General features: G+C 32.2%; 2 protein-coding genes across 3 annotated transcripts in view; both read left to right on the top strand.

Moving 5' to 3' along the window:
- The first annotated feature begins 307 nt into the window (after positions 1–307).
- On the top strand, positions 308–1,506 carry LOC140043513 (uncharacterized). The gene is made up of 2 exons (XM_072088036.1): positions 308–491; positions 603–1,506. The coding sequence occupies exon 2, from the start codon at positions 878–880 to the stop codon at positions 1,436–1,438; it is 561 nt and encodes a 186-aa protein (XP_071944137.1). The 5' UTR covers positions 308–491; positions 603–877; the 3' UTR covers positions 1,439–1,506.
- Positions 1,507–3,119: 1,613 nt separating this feature from the next.
- Positions 3,120–18,387, top strand: part of LOC140044753 (calmodulin-binding transcription activator 2-like) — a 34,817-nt gene continuing 19,549 nt past the window's right edge. For both annotated transcript variants that reach the window (XM_072089400.1, XM_072089399.1), the window contains exons 1-4: positions 3,120–3,189; positions 5,326–5,426; positions 5,779–5,846; positions 17,719–17,854. In XM_072089400.1, coding sequence (XP_071945501.1) covers positions 3,165–3,189; positions 5,326–5,426; positions 5,779–5,846; positions 17,719–17,854 — 330 coding nt within the window. In that variant the 5' untranslated portion in view covers positions 3,120–3,164. The remainder of the gene's footprint in view (positions 3,190–5,325; positions 5,427–5,778; positions 5,847–17,718; positions 17,855–18,387) is intronic.

Raw genomic sequence — 18,387 nt, 5'->3', positions numbered from 1 at the left:
TTACAACGTCCAAAACGAGAATAAAACTGTATAGTAAGGTAAATTAGTTTTAATAATATTAATCATTCATAAAACTTTTGATTATGCACAAGAAATATACACAACAGAAGATAGTTTTACTTATTTATATCTGCCCAGGTTTATGGTTTTGGATATGGTGACCTTGGCAAGCTACCAAGAACTGAAACCACATCGCTACCAAACTTTTTCAGCGCTGCTGAGAGACGTCCAATGTTAGCAGGAAAAACGGTATAGTAAGGAATTACAGTAAGGAAAATAAGTACAATTTATATACATTAATATGACTTTTAATTTGCGAAAGAACTCTACACAACTCAAGATTGTTTCACTTTCAATATATTTTAATCAGGTTTTGGATTTCGAGATGAAGACTGTGACAAGCTACCACATGTTGACGAATTGGCTACCGAGAGTCACACGTCGCTTCCAAACTTGCACAACGTTGTAGAGAGACGTCCAATGGTAGTAAGGTATAGTAAGAAACAAGGCAAATTGTTCAATTTATAATCATTAATGACTTTTGATTTATGCAAGAAGTCTACACAACTCAAGATAGTTTTACTTACTTTATATCTGCTCAGGTTTCTGGTTTTTGAGATAGAGATTGGCCGTAGACAAGCTACCACAAAACTGAAACCACCTTTGGCGAATTTGCTACCACGAGATCAGCACGTCGCTACTAAACTTTTTCAGCGTTGTTAAGAGACGTCCAATGTTAACTGGAGTAAAAACGGTATAGTTGCAGATTTGTTGTTGTATATTGACCATATAATACAATTTCGACGTACAGAGAAGGAAATCGGATGGGATCGGATCAGCCAGCATTTGAATTGCAAGAAACAGACCAACCTTTTAGATGAGTGTTAGGAGAGGGTCGTCAGAAGAGGAGCATCAGAAGTCAGAAGAGGAGCGTCAGAAGAGAAGCGTCAGAAGTAGAAGCAGAGGAGGAGCGTCAAAAGTCAGAAGAGGAGCGTCGGAAGTCAGAAGAGGAGAGCGTCGGAAGCCAGAAGAGGAGCGTCGGAAGTCAGAAGAGGAGCGTCAGAAGTCAGAAGAGGAGCGTCAGAAGTCAGAAGAGGAGCGTCAGAAGTCGGAAAGAGGAGCGTCAGAAGTCGGAAAGAGGAGCGTCAGAAGTCGGAAAGAGGAGCGTCAGAAGTCGGAAAGAGGAGCGTCAGAAGTCGGAAAGAGGAGCGTCAGAAGTCGGAAAGAGGAGCGTCAGAAGTCGGAAAGAGGAGCGTCAGAAGTCAGAAAGAGGAGCGTCAGAAGTCAGAAAGAGGAGCGTCAGAAAGAGGAGCGTCAGAAGTCAGAAAGAGGATCGTCAGAAGTCAGAAGAAGAGCGTCAGAAGAGGAACCAAGAAGGCTTCAGTTCAGTTCTGCAATTATAATAAAATACTGTACCGTACATGCTAAATATGTTTAAATCAATGAATGTTATTATGTTATTCAAATCATTTCATTAATTTACTTTTAACATTAACTTTCTTTAATTCACTAATACTATTTGTGTTGGCTATGTAATGGTCTCTCGTTTTATAGGCTTGAGGTAGGTCAGGTAGATAAGCAGGCCAGGTATGTAAGTGTCCATGGTATGCAAGTAGGCCAGGTATGTAAGTGTCTATGCATGGATTAAGGAATATTACTTAATCCATGGTCCATGGTAGTAGACCAGGTATGTAAGTGTCCATGGTAGGCCATATGTAAGTAGGCTATGTAAGTTTCCATGGTATGCAAGTAGTCAGGTAGACGCAGGCCAGGTAGCCTACTGTAGGTAGGTAGGTAGGTAGGTAGGTAGGATGGGATAAGAGAGACCAAACCATTACAGTCTGCCTACTTACTTATACTGCATCATGTGTCACTTCAATTCATGCTCATTATTAATCTTTGGTTCTTATTTACAAAACAATATTAGATAATATGAATTATGTAATATTATTTTTTTAAATAAATTATTTATATTGGATATATCAGTATTTTGTTATAATTGCATTTAATTACGAACAAAAAAATGAAACGCGCGCGAGATATATATTATCTTAATAATAAACCTTAATAAATTGTAATTATTGTTATTGCTTTATTTAATTTGAAGTAAACGAAATATGTTTATAATTATGGATGGATTTTATGGATTATGTAGACCTAAGTTGCTTCCTGATATACAAACTTGAAAGTAAATAAATGAATAAAATAAATGTGCATAGTTGTTGAATTTGTTTATGTAAAGTACCAGGGATAAGTTTATTGCGTTCGGAATATTGACATTGATGTGACCAGAGACCCAACTCTTTAATCTAAAAATATGTAGCATCTGAGGCGTTCCATACTCAATTCTTCGAACCGGTCCTATCAATCAATCGAGTTAACATTTAATTATTTCAAATCAAAATAACAATAAAAAACAATTCTTTCAATTTACAAATAATTTATGAAATTAAAACAGACTGGAAAAAAAGAAGTGTCTGAAAAATGGTGCTAAATTTCTTTAGGGTTTGAAAGTCCCCAAATTAACCAAAATTACCATCCATCAAACTGTCATTTCTTTTCGTCGGTTAATTTTCTGAAATTAAGCAAGCAATAAGATTGATGGATGAAAACTAATGCAAGGAAAAACCAATCAAGAAATGGTTTTTAACGATATTTTTGTTTGTATGTTTCATTAGGCCTTAAACTCTGTCAAACTTGTTTGACAAAAAAGTGTGATGTGCCTAAGTATGGTAGTGATATGATTTCATCGTGTCCATATTTGGGCACATCACATTTTTTTGGTTTTTATAGTCCTTTAGATTGTAATTTGACATTTCAGTCCGCATTAGAAAGTAATGGTTGGCATCTAGTGTACTTGATAGTTACATATAATTATTCCTTCCGAAAAAGAAAAAATGAACGGTAAAATTCAAATCTAGGCTATTTGTGATTTCTGCATTTAGAATATACCGAAGGATATACATTATTCAAAATGAGGTAAGAATCAAATTATGCAGGCAGTCTCTGTGTCGACGGACGAGGAGAGAGAGGAGGACATGACAGTAATAATGGTTTGCGCCCTCTATTTTACTCCTTGTTTACTCGATTTTTAGTTCATCAGCAGTACAACACTGGCAGACGATGCACTTATTAATGAAAAAGAGAGAAGATGGATAAGGAAGATGGCGCTTATTTACTGCAATTCCGGTAGGAAATTATTAATAGTAGTTATGGAAATGATGATATAGTTATTAAATTTAGGTGCAATTATTAAAATGTATTGTCTGATCTGCCAAAAATACTAGTTAGCCTAGCTAGGTCTAGAGGCCTCCCGGAAGACATCATTTCGAACTTCCAGCAGGCAGCAGGTAGGCCTAGCATAGGCTCCGTACCAACGGCATGCAGGGGAAGCAGGGGAAGCAGACGATCAATAGTCAGTTGAAAGCAGGACAGCCTAGGGCTGGGACGGATATATTCATTAATGCGTTCCATAATTATGCAGAATATCATGTAACTTATAATCTGTATTATAAGTCTAGGCCTAGCCTAGGCCTAGTGACATTTTATTGCCACACAAATCACAACACAAAAAAGAAGAAGCGCATGCTTGTCCGAGTTTGAATACCCACAACATACAGTTAAACAGTACACCGCCAGGCAACATTCAGGAAAAAAAATGAACTCATTTGTTTTCGTTAAGAACAATCTCAACACTCAAAATACTACGTTAAAAAAGTATTTAATTGAAAATCAATCGATCCAATCAAATAAGACAAATGTAATGATATGGTTGGCCCTATCCTGTAAGAAGGCACTCCCTTGTTTGTGGGGGAAAGAATGGAAATGTATTAGTATTACTATTATCCTGCTGTATGCTGTAGTGTAAGACAACAGTTACTGTAATAAACCATGATGGGGTGTCACGAAACCTAAGACCACGAAAGCTAAGACCCCCTAAGACCTAAGATCACGAAAGCTAAGACCCAAGACCTAAGATTACAAATATTTATCTTTCGCACCTGCCTTGTATTTTAACTCCCAACATTTATTCTGAATACCACACCTTAGAATTGGCACTTTCATGAAAAAGAATCACATAAAAAGTAACAAATACATTTTTAAATTGATGATTTTACAGACTTTTTTTCTCGCACACAAAATGACTAGCCTACAGTACAGTAGGCCTACCCCATGTTCAATGTTTTTGTTTCTATGGAACGTCAAAAAAGCAAAAATTATATAGAGGGCTGAAAACTCTGTGGAGTCCATCTACAGTGTGGATGGAACAATGTAAAATTAAAATTGTAATGATAATAGTATAATCATGCAAGTATGAGGAAATAAATACTGGCAAATAAATTTTAATTAAAAAATCATGATAAGTTTTTTTGTTTCGTTTTCTTTCTGTTTTTATACTTGTACTATATTATTGTTGCTCTTTTGGCGCTCCATAGAAACAAAAACATTGAGCATGGGGAGCTCGAGGAGTTACATTCACAGTATACAAAGAAACGTCTGTAAAATCATAAATTTAAAGGATTTATTTATTTGTTATTATGTGTTTCTCCTTCTGAAAGTACTTATAAGTCCTAATTTTAAAGTGTGGTGTTCAGGATAAAGTTAGTCAACAAATTTGGAGTCAAAATACAAGAAAGGCAGGAGCGTAAGAAAAACATCCTCTGAACCAACACAATGGAGTAAATATATACAAACACACACCCTGTCAAGTTTGTTTGTTGTAAAGAAAAAATATACATTTACTCAACGTGCGAAAATAATGTGAGTTTATCTATGTTTTGCGGTGGTATTAAATTATATTTATGGTAATAAATGAAACCTACTGTGTTTACAATTATGTATGGATAAACAAGTATTGTTTTTAAGCTGTAGTATATCTTAGAATTTGTAGTCTTGGGTCTTAGCTTTCGTGGTCTTAGGGGGTCTTAGGTTTCGTGACACCCAACCATGATGCGTCATTACTGTAAGCGCAAATCAAATTGTGAGCGACTCAATAGTATTAGTAATATTAATCCTATTTAGTAATGGCTCTGCCTTGTCCTAGTACTGGGTCCCTAGTAGTAGGAAATTAAATACCCTTTAATTAGATATTAATTACCAAATTCACCATGCTATTCTGTTGTTTGAAAAAAGATAGGTTTGAATAGGGTGGCTAAAATTGATGAAAAGTTCGTACAATCAATGCAAATTGAACTGAATTGAAGTTGCCAAATGAAACACTAGCTTAGGCCGTTCCTTTATGCCATACGTTATTTTCAGAAATCAGTGGTAAAATACAGTATATTCAAAAATAAAATTAAAGTATTTTTTCTTTATTTAATACAGACAAGGAGAGCCAACCTAATGTTGTTTTACCTAAAAAATTGGAAAATCTACCAAAATCTCTGGAATTGCCTAACATAAGGCATCGATGGAATACAAATGAAGTAAGTAGTTCAATTGTAAAACAGATTTGTTAAAACTTTATTTGGTAATTGACTATTAAACCATTGAATCTTTTAGTGCCAAATGTATACATACCACCATGGATAGGCATTTATAAAATAATACCTACGACAAAACTGCAATACAGTTTTACTCCAAATTCAGATTGATTCATTTAAAACTCTCTTTCAAAATCAACATTTTTGTGAGGTCCAAAAGGTCCAAATTCATATTTAAAATACATCAGAATTTGTAGAAAACTGAACATATTTGCCACAAATTGTGATTGAATGAAAACTTTATTTTATTAATAAATTAAAACTAAATTTTAGTTTATCCGATTTTTCTTCTTAGGAAATTGCGTCATTGTTGACAAGTTTTGACAAACACAATGGTTGGCAAACAACAGTCACTAAAACAAGGTAATTTCATTTTTATTCATTAATCAATAATGTTTGTCACGACTCTAGACTGTGTGCACAAAAATCAAACTTTACAGTGTCACACTGTCTATAGTTGTTGTACATTGTGTCCAAAATTGGATTGCTGGCTTCTTTAAGGCTAGCCTCGTTAAAAGTAGGTGTGTTATTTAAAACAAACATCAAATTTGTGTAATTATGGTACATAAATATGTTCATTCTGTGTTAACAATAAAAGATGAAATGGTTTTTTTTGTCCACTTCATCTGTAAATGGTAGAATAACCTACAACTTGCAAGCTGAATTGGGCACAGGTGTGGACGACACATACTGTACCAAAACTTTCTACTTTCCGAACACAGGTCCCTTTCGTGTCGCGTTCTGCCACCAAACAGTGCCCGTTCGTCTGTCCACAACAGCTAATCTAGTCTGTTTCGTGCCTAGCTTACCTGGATAAACCGACAATAGCCCTTTCTCCTTTGAAGAGTGAGATATAACTTGAAATAAGAAATTTTCATTGAACACTCTTATACAGCTTAAAAAGGTGGGTTTCAAGAACAGATTCAAACTTGTTGGTAACGTAGAAGTTGCAGGGGAAAAAAAATTGCCCTGTGAGAAGGAGAGTTTTTATGTGCACTTATAAACATTCATTATTTGTATGTTATTTACTATTTCCAATTTAATTGGTTTGAACAAAACCATGTCGCACTGGTAACCTCAATATTTGTACTGTTTATTTCTAATGTGCCAACATCATGCTCATTCAATAAAAATCAGTATCGTGAAACTTGTTACTATGTTTATTCAACAATCAATATTGATTCTGTGACATACACACTATGATGGCAATGTTAAGAATTGTACTTCTATTAATATTTAATCTGTATTTGATTATTGCTCATTTGACTGTGTAATAGAAATAGAGTATACAGTACGATCAATATTTGTTTTCTACTGTATGCACAGTTTCATATTAATTTATCTGTAGTGTATTCATCTATATTTTCTGTAGTAATGTTAAGTTTATAATTATTAGACCTGGATCAAAATGTCTATATGAGAACATACTTCCATTCTCATTACCATCATCTTTTATTTTTCCCTTAACCCATCTTCACCATCTTCTTCACCCTCCTGTTTATCTTCCTGTTGTCATTATCATCATCCTTTTCATCTTTGTCCTCTACCATCTTGTCATCCTCCTCTTATCATCCTCTTTCCAATTTCACTCCCTATTCTCATAATCCTCTACTATTTCTCCACTTATCCTCTTCTCCCTTCTGGTCTTCATTCCTCTGCCACCTCCTTCTTGTCATCCTCTTTCTCCTTCTCCCTTTATCATTCTCTTCCCAATTCTACAGACCCTTTTCATCATCCTCAACCTCTTATCCCCTTCTTATCATTCTCTTCTCCCTTCACATCTTCGTCCTCTGCCTCCTTCTTTTCATCTTTTTCTCCTTCTCTTTTCTTCCCCTCTTGTCATCCTCCTCTTCCCCCATTTCTCCCTCCCTGCCTCCTTCTCACTCATCATCCTCAACCTCTTCTCTCCTTATCCTCTTTATCCCTTCTCTCCTTATCCTCTTTACCCCGTCTCATATTCATCCAGACTCTACCTCAGCATCTCATATTCATCCAGACTCTACCTCAGCATGCACACATGAAGTTGTGTCTAACACTCTAAACTACTACACGTGCAATTACAGATGGTAGCATTTTACTGTACTGCATCACATGATATCATGCATCGTGAACCAAGAATATTGGATATTTATTTGCTGTTATGAATAAACAGTTCTAATTTCTTACTGTATATTCAGCCTTCATACCCAAGGAGAAAATGTCAAGCCATGTGATTTGTTAAAGTGGTTTTGACTACTGCATGTCACTCTTTATTATTCTGAAAGTCTGTGAAATGTTTTGCTCAGTTTTCCCATGTTCTTCTCACTGACTGATCCATCAAGAAAATCATCTTTGATTGAAATATATACACTACTTTACTATTGTTTGCATTTCAATTCATTTCTTTAATCTTAACCATCAAATGAAGACAATTGTTTTGATTGAAGTTATTTGTACAGTATTTGGCTGAATAAATGAATGAATACTTTGTTCGGCTACAAAAAGTGGAATTGAATTGAGTGTAAGTAATGTAACTACGACTTAATATTGATTTTAAAATACACAACCCCCCCCCCCCCCCACACACACACACACACTTGAAAAAGAAGTAGTTGAATTAAACATTTTAATTATAGTAATGTGATACACATAAACTGTATTAATATTATTATATTTATTAATATTATATTTATAATAATAATATTCATTTCTGATTTTAATTGCTTGCCTTGAATTTTGAATAAAAATATTCACAGAGAATACTGTACATCAGCAGAGTGTATGCATTATTTCTAAATAATTTCCTATTTCATATTTCTAAGAGTCGAATTTCATATTTAGTATTATGATATAATTTGTTATTAGTTCGAACCCCTGAAGGGTTGATGGATAAATAAACTTTGGTTTTAAATTACAGATCCCAAATGAAATGGTTGCTTAGATAATAATATCTTCATTTCTTCTTAATTTTAAAGTGTGATGCATAATCTTATAACGACTGATCAATGTGTGAGAAGTTGGATAGATAATCAACTTGTCATGAAATTAATAATACGTTGCTCTACATTGCTTTTCATCTCTACTGTATGTCGATATTGACAACACATTTCATCACACGGATCTCAATTTCCTACTAGTGAGGCCTACATACAATCTAGTGAAATGAATCTGGGCAAGCCAATACCTTATGGGCTTGTAAAAATTCAGTATCTTTTCCTACCTGCCAGTTGTCTCATGTACTGTATTACATGAAACAGATCTGCACTAAGATCTTTTTTATCACTCATTATTTATTGCAGTACGTGGTCGACTTTCTCATAAACTGAACTCATTTTGGCTGTTAGTGTTAGAATATAAAAAATCTTGTTTCTAGTTTTGAGCGATTTAAAAAAAAACACATTTCACATAGTATCAGACTTAACACAGATGCCTGGATTTAGAGAGGGGATTTAGAAAGCTACTCTTTCCCAACCTTTACCTACCCCTAAAGTATCTACATAATTTATGAAATAATACTAGTTTCTCCGTATGCTTTTTCACCCGACTCTGTCTGTAGTGTGATCATGTCCATATATGAGCACATCACATTTTGTCACATAAAGTTTGAAAATGTAGACAGAGCTTAACACAGGTGCCTGGATTTAGAGAGGGGATTTACCCACCACTAAAGTATCTACATTTATGAAATAATACTAGTTTCTCCGTATGCTTGCTTAACCTTCGATTCATTATTGAAACAATCACTAGTAACACACCATTCTCCTTGACCTCTTTCTCATTACACTTAATTAAAGATAAGATCAACCCTACTGGGGGTATCATCATATGCCGCAGTTTAAAGTGAATTCTTGCTGGTTGCTCATAATGTAAATAGATATCCATGACATGCAACATGCGGAGGCTTGTAAATATGACTAATCAAGTTTCATGTTGTGCATGTTGTATTGAGTGATGTTCTGGGGTACAGTAAATGTCATTCCATATATCGATCATGTTTTTAACATTCATGTACTTTTTCAATGTTCTCTGAATGTGTTTCAAACTAGTTCAGTGCAGTTATAAAAGGTGATACTCTATTTATTGTTCTCCAAAACTATACATAACCTACAGTATTATAATAAAACACTGCAATATAAATTTTTTTAATAACGGTACTACTACTGGCTAATTACTATTACGATTTTTGCTTTAATTTCTTTTATTTGTACAATCACAATCACAGTTCTGTACAATATAGTCTTTGAAAACAGTGGTTTGATATTCAATTATTCCATCTACTGTACATGCTACCTTCTTCAGCATCAGGCTACTAATACTATACTGTCATTTTCAAACAAAATGTAGTATTGCCGGTTACAGTATGAAGTTTCCAAAAAAAAAAAATCCATAATGTTGCCATTTTTATTTAAGTCGTTTATTATTTTAAAACCCTTTTTTTTTCATTGTTAGTGATTAATTCCAAAATTGTTGTGGATAATTTATTTTCTCCATGCTATTTCAAATTGTCAGTAAACAATTCTTTCAGATTTCAAAGCTATAGTATTCTTGTTCCTCTTTCTAACCTGTAATTACTTTATATATACTCCATTAATATCTTCTATTCATTCATTAGGCGTTCCTTAATGCGACATTATAGTCTGTCCTTTTCACATTTTCATTAACTGAAATGTCAGCAATAAATGTTGAATGCTACTACATTACATTTGTTCTAGCAACATCAAAATTGTCTGTGACTTCGATTGAATATTCAATTTTTTGCTTATTTTTTGCCTAAAAAATATTTCAACATTACTGTATGAATAATTAGTTAGTTTGGTTGTTACTTACATTTCAAAAAGCTAATTTAGTTTAAAATACAAACTTTAACATACATTTCACTCAAATAATATAGCCTACTGGTGATTTGGTTAAATGTGTTTACTTATACTGTATACAGCAATCTACGACCAAAGTATACCAGGACAGTGAGAAAATATTGATATATTAGTTGGCTTTGACTGTAGAGTCTCTAAGCCCAGCCAAACTGTAGCCTAAAGAGCCCTTATTGATTATGATAAATTTCTCCCTTAAGCCATTTACTTCTTATGAGTTTCTTAGGCTTGTATTGCTGCATAATTTATCGATGATTTATTCAATAGAATATTCTGATTTAAAGATATTGCCCTTGAAAAAATAATTGTTTACATATATTTGTTTTGAATGCTGTTTTAATGTCTTAATAGTTATTAACTTTAACCAAAAATTGGATCGAAAAAAGATATATATTGTCCCCTCAAAATGTTTAGATGAATATGTTATTTTAATTTCACATACAGTTATTCACTTTGGCCAAAAATTTGATTGTAAAAAGGTTAGTATAGCTATAACAAAATTGTATTGCAAAAAATATATTGTCTGTCAGACAATGGGTTTTTGTTAAATTTAACAGTTTATTTTGTCTCTTTATATTAATTGAAATCATTGTTTTTGTTCATTATTTTCTAGACAAGTGAAGAACTTGATTAAAACTACAAATTGCCTATTCAAAGTGTGATTTTATTAATGTTTTTTGGGGACAATACAATTAAATCTCTTTGACATAAGAACCGATTTTTCGAAAAAAAGGTATTAATGTACATTAGATGATCACATACAGTGCTGTACTGAAAACTCAGTCAGTAAGAAAAACACATTGTAATTTGATTTGTTTGTGATAAGAATATAAATTAACTATGTTTTAGAACTGTTAATTTACTGTACATGAGATGAAAACTCAGTAAGTAAGAAAAACACATTGATTTGTTTGTGATAAGAATATAAATTAACTAGGTTTTAGAACTGTTATTACTGTACATGAGATGAAAACTCAGTAAGTAAGAAAAACACATTGATTTGTTTGTGATAAGAATATAAATTAACTAGGTTAGAAGAACTGGTTTGACGTTATGTTATTCAAACTGAAACACACTGTTATATATCAGTGGTTAAAACGAAGAATCATTTTCCTTAAGTACTGTACCTCAACATATTTCACATCCAACAGTGTATACACCAGGTACAGAATGGAAATACTGTAGATATAAATATAAAAACACACACATAGAAATAACAAAAGAAAAGCCTAACGACTTGTCTACACTATCAAACTTTATGTGATAAAAATATGTTATGGACATGATGATGTCATATCACTACCATTTTTGGGAAAATCACTTTTTGGGCACATTACACTTTTTTTGTCAAACTAATTTGATACTTTAGTGTAGATAGATAGATAGAGCTTAATATAGTATTAGTAAATCTAATCTATAGATTGGCAGCAGTGTTAACTAATTCATGGAAAATATACTTAAACTTAGAAAAGGCACAATAAATGATATCTACAGTAATTCAGAATTTTGAACCCAGTTGTTATAAACAGACGAAATTCTACACAAAATACCATTCTTTATCTTACATTTACAGACATTAACACGGGATAAATTCTAAATGTAACATTGATTTTGAACGAAGTCTACAAATTTTCAAGAATATAAATGTTAAATTGGTTATCGTTGTTCTGTAGTTTATTTCTTTGGTAATACTGTACTATACTATAGAAGATGATTTTTGTCCTTGATTTTATTGATGATAATTGTTGTTCGTGAATTTCTCATTGTATTAGCGTTATCCTTGAGAGACACAATTCAATCTTAATTCAAACCAACAATATTCTTTTCTTCTTTCTTCATTATTAAGTATTGTCCCATGGGAGATAAATAAAAATATGTTGAATTACAAAAGATTGCAATTTTTGTGTTGATACAAAGAGCCAATGGATTTGTAGCTTGGTGGGTAAGATGTTCGGGTCCAGGTTTAAAGGCCCGTCAGATATCAGAATTTTTCTGTTACTCCACTTCCAAAGACATTTATGTAGATCTACTTTTATACGTTTATTATCACATAAAACAGAATTGCCACCAGATAGTGAATGCATTTTCATGGTTATCCTTGGGAATTTATCTAAAATAAAAAAGGTAAATAAAAAGTATTTATTATAACAGAAAATTTAACAAATAATTTGTATGTTTAATTTAAAAGATAATTCTGTTTTGAATAAATTCATAGGAGATATTAGATTTCTTTGGAATTATAATTAATAGAAATTACTGATGATATTGGTACATCATTAGCCATCCTTTTTACATGAAATTACTCCAAATGTGGGATGGGCTTAAATGCTTCAAAGTGAGCTTATACTTGAATCTGTATTGATTAGATAGTAGTTATGTCATTGAAAGTATATTTAAAGTGTGTATAGATAAATTCAACAACAAGCATTCAGGTGTATGACTATAATTTGGCTTATTAATTGAGTGATAATTTCTATTGACATGTGCAGAGAAGCATGAATGAACAGATCAGAAATATATTCAATTGCATTTAACTCTGTTCTTCTGGTTTTATGTAGCCTGATATTTACACAGATAATATTTTGTGAGTGGGCGTGATGTTAATTTAAAACCATATTGTCTTAAACGTAAACGTAAACTTAAACCCCTTAGAAAACATGTGCAATGATCTTGTAATAAGAAAGTTAATTCTATTATCGCTGATGATACGCATCCCTTGCATGGAGAGTTTATAGTTAATAAGTCTGGTAGATTAAGAATGATGCGTATTAAAACAACTCGATTTAGCAATTCCTTTCTACAGTACCTTCAGCAGTCAGTGTATTTAATAAAAACAAACCTAGATAAGAATAATTAGTATTTTCATTGTTGATAAAATTGTTTGATTTTTGCAAGTGTTGTAAATTTTTTCGCAACAAGAAGACAAATTGAGTCATATACTGTACTATTTTTGTTTGTATGACAATAAAGATCTGTATCTGTATTTGTCTTTATTGTTTTAGTATCGTAGAATTTGTTGTATAGCAAGTACATTACTACAGTACCTTATGATAATTTTAACCATTCCGTCACCTTTGGTTTCTAAAGGCCCATTTACACTAGGACGATAACGATGGACGATAAATATATAAACATGCATTTTTTTTACATAAAACAAAATAAATTAGAAAGGTTTTCGTTCTAGAACTATAGGATAATCATTTATGCTGTCTTTGATAAAAATAATATTTTTAAAATTCCAATCAAATGACGTCATGATAAATAAAAACAATAAAATCGTTGTATTGTCACGATATTATTGCTCTTACTAATCATGACGTCATTTGATTGGACGTGAAAATATAACTTTTGTTAAAGGAAGCATAGATGGTAATTCTATAGTTCTAGAATGAACAGTTTTTATATTTCTTTTGTTTTATGTATGAAAAATGCACATTTGTCTATTTATCGTCAATCGTTATCGTCCTAGTGTAAATGGGCTTTTATGACCATAACAATATTAACAAGCTTTTCTTGCATTTTATTTAGACTATCGTATTTCTATGTCATCTATTTGTTTTGGAACTATGCATATTTTATGGCTTCTTTTTTGTATGCAAAGCCAGTGGCTTAAACAGATATTAACGCTAACTGGTTAAACCCAGGTGCTTTATAGGAGCTCAGAAGAATAAAAAGGCATTAATAATAAAATATGTTGAAAGGCAAAAACGGTTCTAGGTCAGTGTTACTTACATGGCTATGTAGCATGCTTAAAATACAGTACAACACATGATAATCTTATATTTTGTTAATGATGATAATGAGAATATAAAGAGTTTTTATAGGACACCTTGCTCGAACTCTTTCTTTTCCACAAGTCATATTCTTGCATATCATTGGTGGTACTTTCTATAATAACATAAATATATATTCTCTATTTGTCCATAGCATTGGACAGAGTATATCTTATGGGAGCAACAGTTTAATTAAAGCCATGTCTGTATAGGTATAACTTTACTTTAATGAGAATAAAGAGTTTTTATAGGACACCTCGCTCGAACTCTTTCTTTTCCACAAGTCATATTCGTGCATCTCATTGGTACTTCCTGTAATAACATTACTGTATCTGTTACAAATATTTAAAACTACTCTACACAGCAGGTGCACACTATCATTAGTTAGTAGTTTATAAAAAAACGATCAGTTATGATAGACAATGTAATTGTGACATACAGCTAGAGTAAAATCAATACAGAATTTATCTTCTGTATGGTATTCATAAAAAAGGGAGGTACTGTACTGTACTGTTTAGGCTAATGACAGTACTGTGTACAGTTTAAATCCTGCTTGAGTTTATACTGTACAATGTACTGGAGAATAGGACATGCAACTACAGTACGGTAATATCCTGGATTTATATAGCGCCTAATGTTGTGATGCCTCTAAGCACTGAACATTATTACCCCGGTCATTTTTTGCATCAAACATGTATGGAAACATACTCTCATAGTGCAACTAGTAATCAGCGCAAAGTTGTGTTTTGATCTAACCGGGTACCCATTTATACACCTGGGTGGAGAGAGGCAAACGTAAGTAAAGTATCTTGCCTAAGGATACAAGCAATGCGGCATAGTTGGATTCGAACCGAGATTTCACGATCAGTAGTCCAACACTGCATGTATCTGAGTGTTTCCAACAAGTTGACGTATAGTATAGTATGTCACACCTGGTCTTCCTTTTAGAATTGATTTATTTAGTGAGCTTTCGCTTGTAGACGTTCAGTTAGACAAATGACGAAAGTTAAAATTTACCAAATACGGTCCTGATAATAAACAGAAAGGGGTAGATCCTAATTTATGTGCATTTTATTGTATTTAGAATATACTGTACCATCCCAAAACGAAATCCCAATATTATTGCATTATATCATGGATACTATACAGTATGTTTCAAACATGCTACAGGCATACCAAGACATTTCTATCAATATTAATGATTTGATTTTTATTCTTAATTTAAAGTTATATTATAAAACTTAATTCAAACCATTTTTTTTCTGAATTCTTATGTATTTACAATATAAATTGGCCTAAAAATTCATACAGTATAAAAAAACATATAATAATTTGTTTGAAATTAGAATTCTGTTTATTCTTCAAAAATGTCCCCTTTCTTTCAATTACAGTAAGTTTTCTCTTATTGAAAATAATGTTCCAATGCTCCAATCATTTTCAATTCAAGCTCTGTTTCTTTGAATCTTGACGTAATAATCAACATTTTACGTGCTCATGTCTTGTTTTTATTGCCATTGTTGGTGCAATGCAAGCATCATTGAGATTTCTATGAATTTGCATTCCATATAATGCGCATATACATCAACCAAACCGTTATTACATGTATTTCAAATGCTTGAATAGTTGCTATGGCAACCATCATCATCTTAAACAAGTCAATGGTCATTGGCATAATCTTAATATGTGCATTCGGCAAATATATTATTTCTTTAGGAGCAACTTGGGAATATTATTTTAATTTTTCTTCATCAAACTTTACAATGGAGATTCTTGTATAGTATATTTTGTTGTTCCATAATATTATGAAATTCAAGGTGTAAATATGTCTTTTTCAAGAAAGAAATTATCTTTGTATCATTTTGGAAAAAAACATCCTAAATATAAATGCTGATATTGTGTGTAAAGATAAAAACATCTCCAGTGTAAAAATAGTTTGAATAGATTGTACTAATAAAATTCTATTTTGTTATTGTATAATTGATTGCTTCATTTGTTTACTGCAACCATGAAACCTTGAAACAAAGCCCATGGGCTTATTATTTGGCTCTTTGTCGAGGCTTCTTTTCAAGATGGGCTTCTTCCAGGGATCTGTTTGAGATTTTACGGTATAACTGTTATATTTTACAAATTTTAATTACTGCAGTTACACTTCCAGTTAATCATCTGTATTTGTTACTGTTTTCATATACATTGTTTGTTATTCATCTATTTCATCATCGCCGTTTATATTTTGTGCTATTTAATTTTTATCCTGTTGTGGGCCGGGTGTGTCTCAAGTGGGTCACTGTAATTTAATACTGTTTTAAGTCATCCTGTATTATGAATTGCTAATACATTAATTTTTTTAATCTCATGCAATTAAACTTAATTTTTAAATTATTTATTCATATTTTAAAATGTCATGTTTGTTCAGTTGTTATGATTATTCATTTGAACATACTGGTAGTTTAATTAATACGCTGTACACTATAGGGAATCACATGAAGACATTAATGATGTAGGGTATACAGCAGTTTGTGGTGGGCAGAATGATCTTTAAAAACCGAGTTCAGGTGTCAACACAACTGTAGGTTTTAAACTGATATTAACAAACACCTTCTGGACCCAATAAAGCGTCTTCTTTATACAGTAGGTGTGTCCCTTAAATTAAATAGAAGTTAGCTGTCATGTTTGTTTACTATAAAAAAGTCTCCATTATTTGGGATGTTCTCTAAATAGGGTCTCATTCAAATGATGAATAATTTAAAAAAATATACCTTTCAAGCTATAGTATGTCAAAAATCTGTAATCTTAATCTTACCTACTGTAATACTGTAATAGTAGTTTTGTTTTTAATTATTGTGCACAAATAGACTGTTTACGAAAGGCTTGACATTTAAAATGAATATATATTTTATTAGTAACAATCATTAAAATTTAATGCAGTTTTAAATTGCATTGGTTAAATTATTAATTAAAGCATTGAGGTTATTTTGTATGAATCGCCTGCCTGAATAATTAATTATGAGAGCAAAGTGTTATTCCAATGTTGTGCATTAAATTTAAAATAATTTTTTTTATATAATTGTTCAATGTCTTGTTTGAATTATAGCCTCTTAAGCATACTATAATGCTTCGCTCTCAAAACATTTGTGCCCTAAAGGGTTTTAAGATCATTGGAATTAAAGATTGATCTACAGGTCTAGACTCTTTTTCATTTCCAAATGTACCCTTGTTTTTGAATCATGTCTTCCGATATGCCATGCATTCGGCTACTTAGTTTTCTCTTCTTTTTTTTCATTATGAGAGAAAAGAATGAAAAGAAGACATTAGGTTTGATTTCATACTTAAGTAGAAATTTATTCTTTATGCATCAGTGTTATTTGAGTAATGATACAAATGCATGAGCACTAGAAAAATGTATATATTTTGAAACAAGTCACGTAAACTAATAATCTTTTATAGTCCTTTGATACACTATTACTGTCAGTACTACAAATTTATTTTGTAGTACATCTTTGTTTTGTGATGTTTTCTTTTTTAATTTATTTAATATCTTTAACTATATTTTGATTCGTTAAAAATGACTTTTATGATTCAAATTCCTTTTTCAATAATTTTTTATACATGTAGACCACACAGCGGTTGTTTGTTTTTGTTCAATCGTAAGAAAGTAAAACATCGGAAGGATGGTTACATCTGGAAGAAGCGTAAGGATGGCAAGACTACACGAGAAGATCACATGAAGCTGAAAGTTCTAGGTGTTGAGGTAAGCACTCTGGTGCAACTTGGGCTTAAATAATTTTTGCAGGCACCTGTAAATATTCAGGTATATTTATTCATAAAAGACATCAAAAATACAACGGCAGCCAAAAGGCTGAAAAATAGTATTTTACAAAATTTGATAAAAATATATAAATATGTATAAAAGGTACAACTAGTTAAAACAAATTAACACATTAAAATTTGTCCACCGGTAAGTTAAATAGGTACCAGCCTATTCAATAAAAGCATCAAGCCTATAGCCAGGGAGGTTCGAAGGTGCGAACGAGCTCCATTTCCCCTGAATTGGGGCCTGTTCGTAGGGGTTGAAAATACCAGCTTATTCCCGATTTCCGTTCGCGTGATCCAATTAACTTTTGCCTCAGGCTACAAAAAATTTGAGGTAAAATGTTCACCAAATTTGCAGGTTATTTCAGCGATAATCCAATTATACTCGGCCTTCGAGGATAATAAATCTCCGATAGAGGCAATGTGTCAAATTTTGACAAACGTTCGCTGCCTAGGCCCGTCATTTCTCCT

The sequence above is a fragment of the Antedon mediterranea genome, chromosome 3 (assembly GCF_964355755.1).
Source record: "Antedon mediterranea chromosome 3, ecAntMedi1.1, whole genome shotgun sequence".
Classification (NCBI taxonomy): domain Eukaryota; kingdom Metazoa; phylum Echinodermata; class Crinoidea; order Comatulida; family Antedonidae; genus Antedon; species Antedon mediterranea.
The sequence above is the reverse complement of the archived record's forward strand: the minus strand, read 5'-3'. Positions and strand labels throughout refer to the sequence as shown.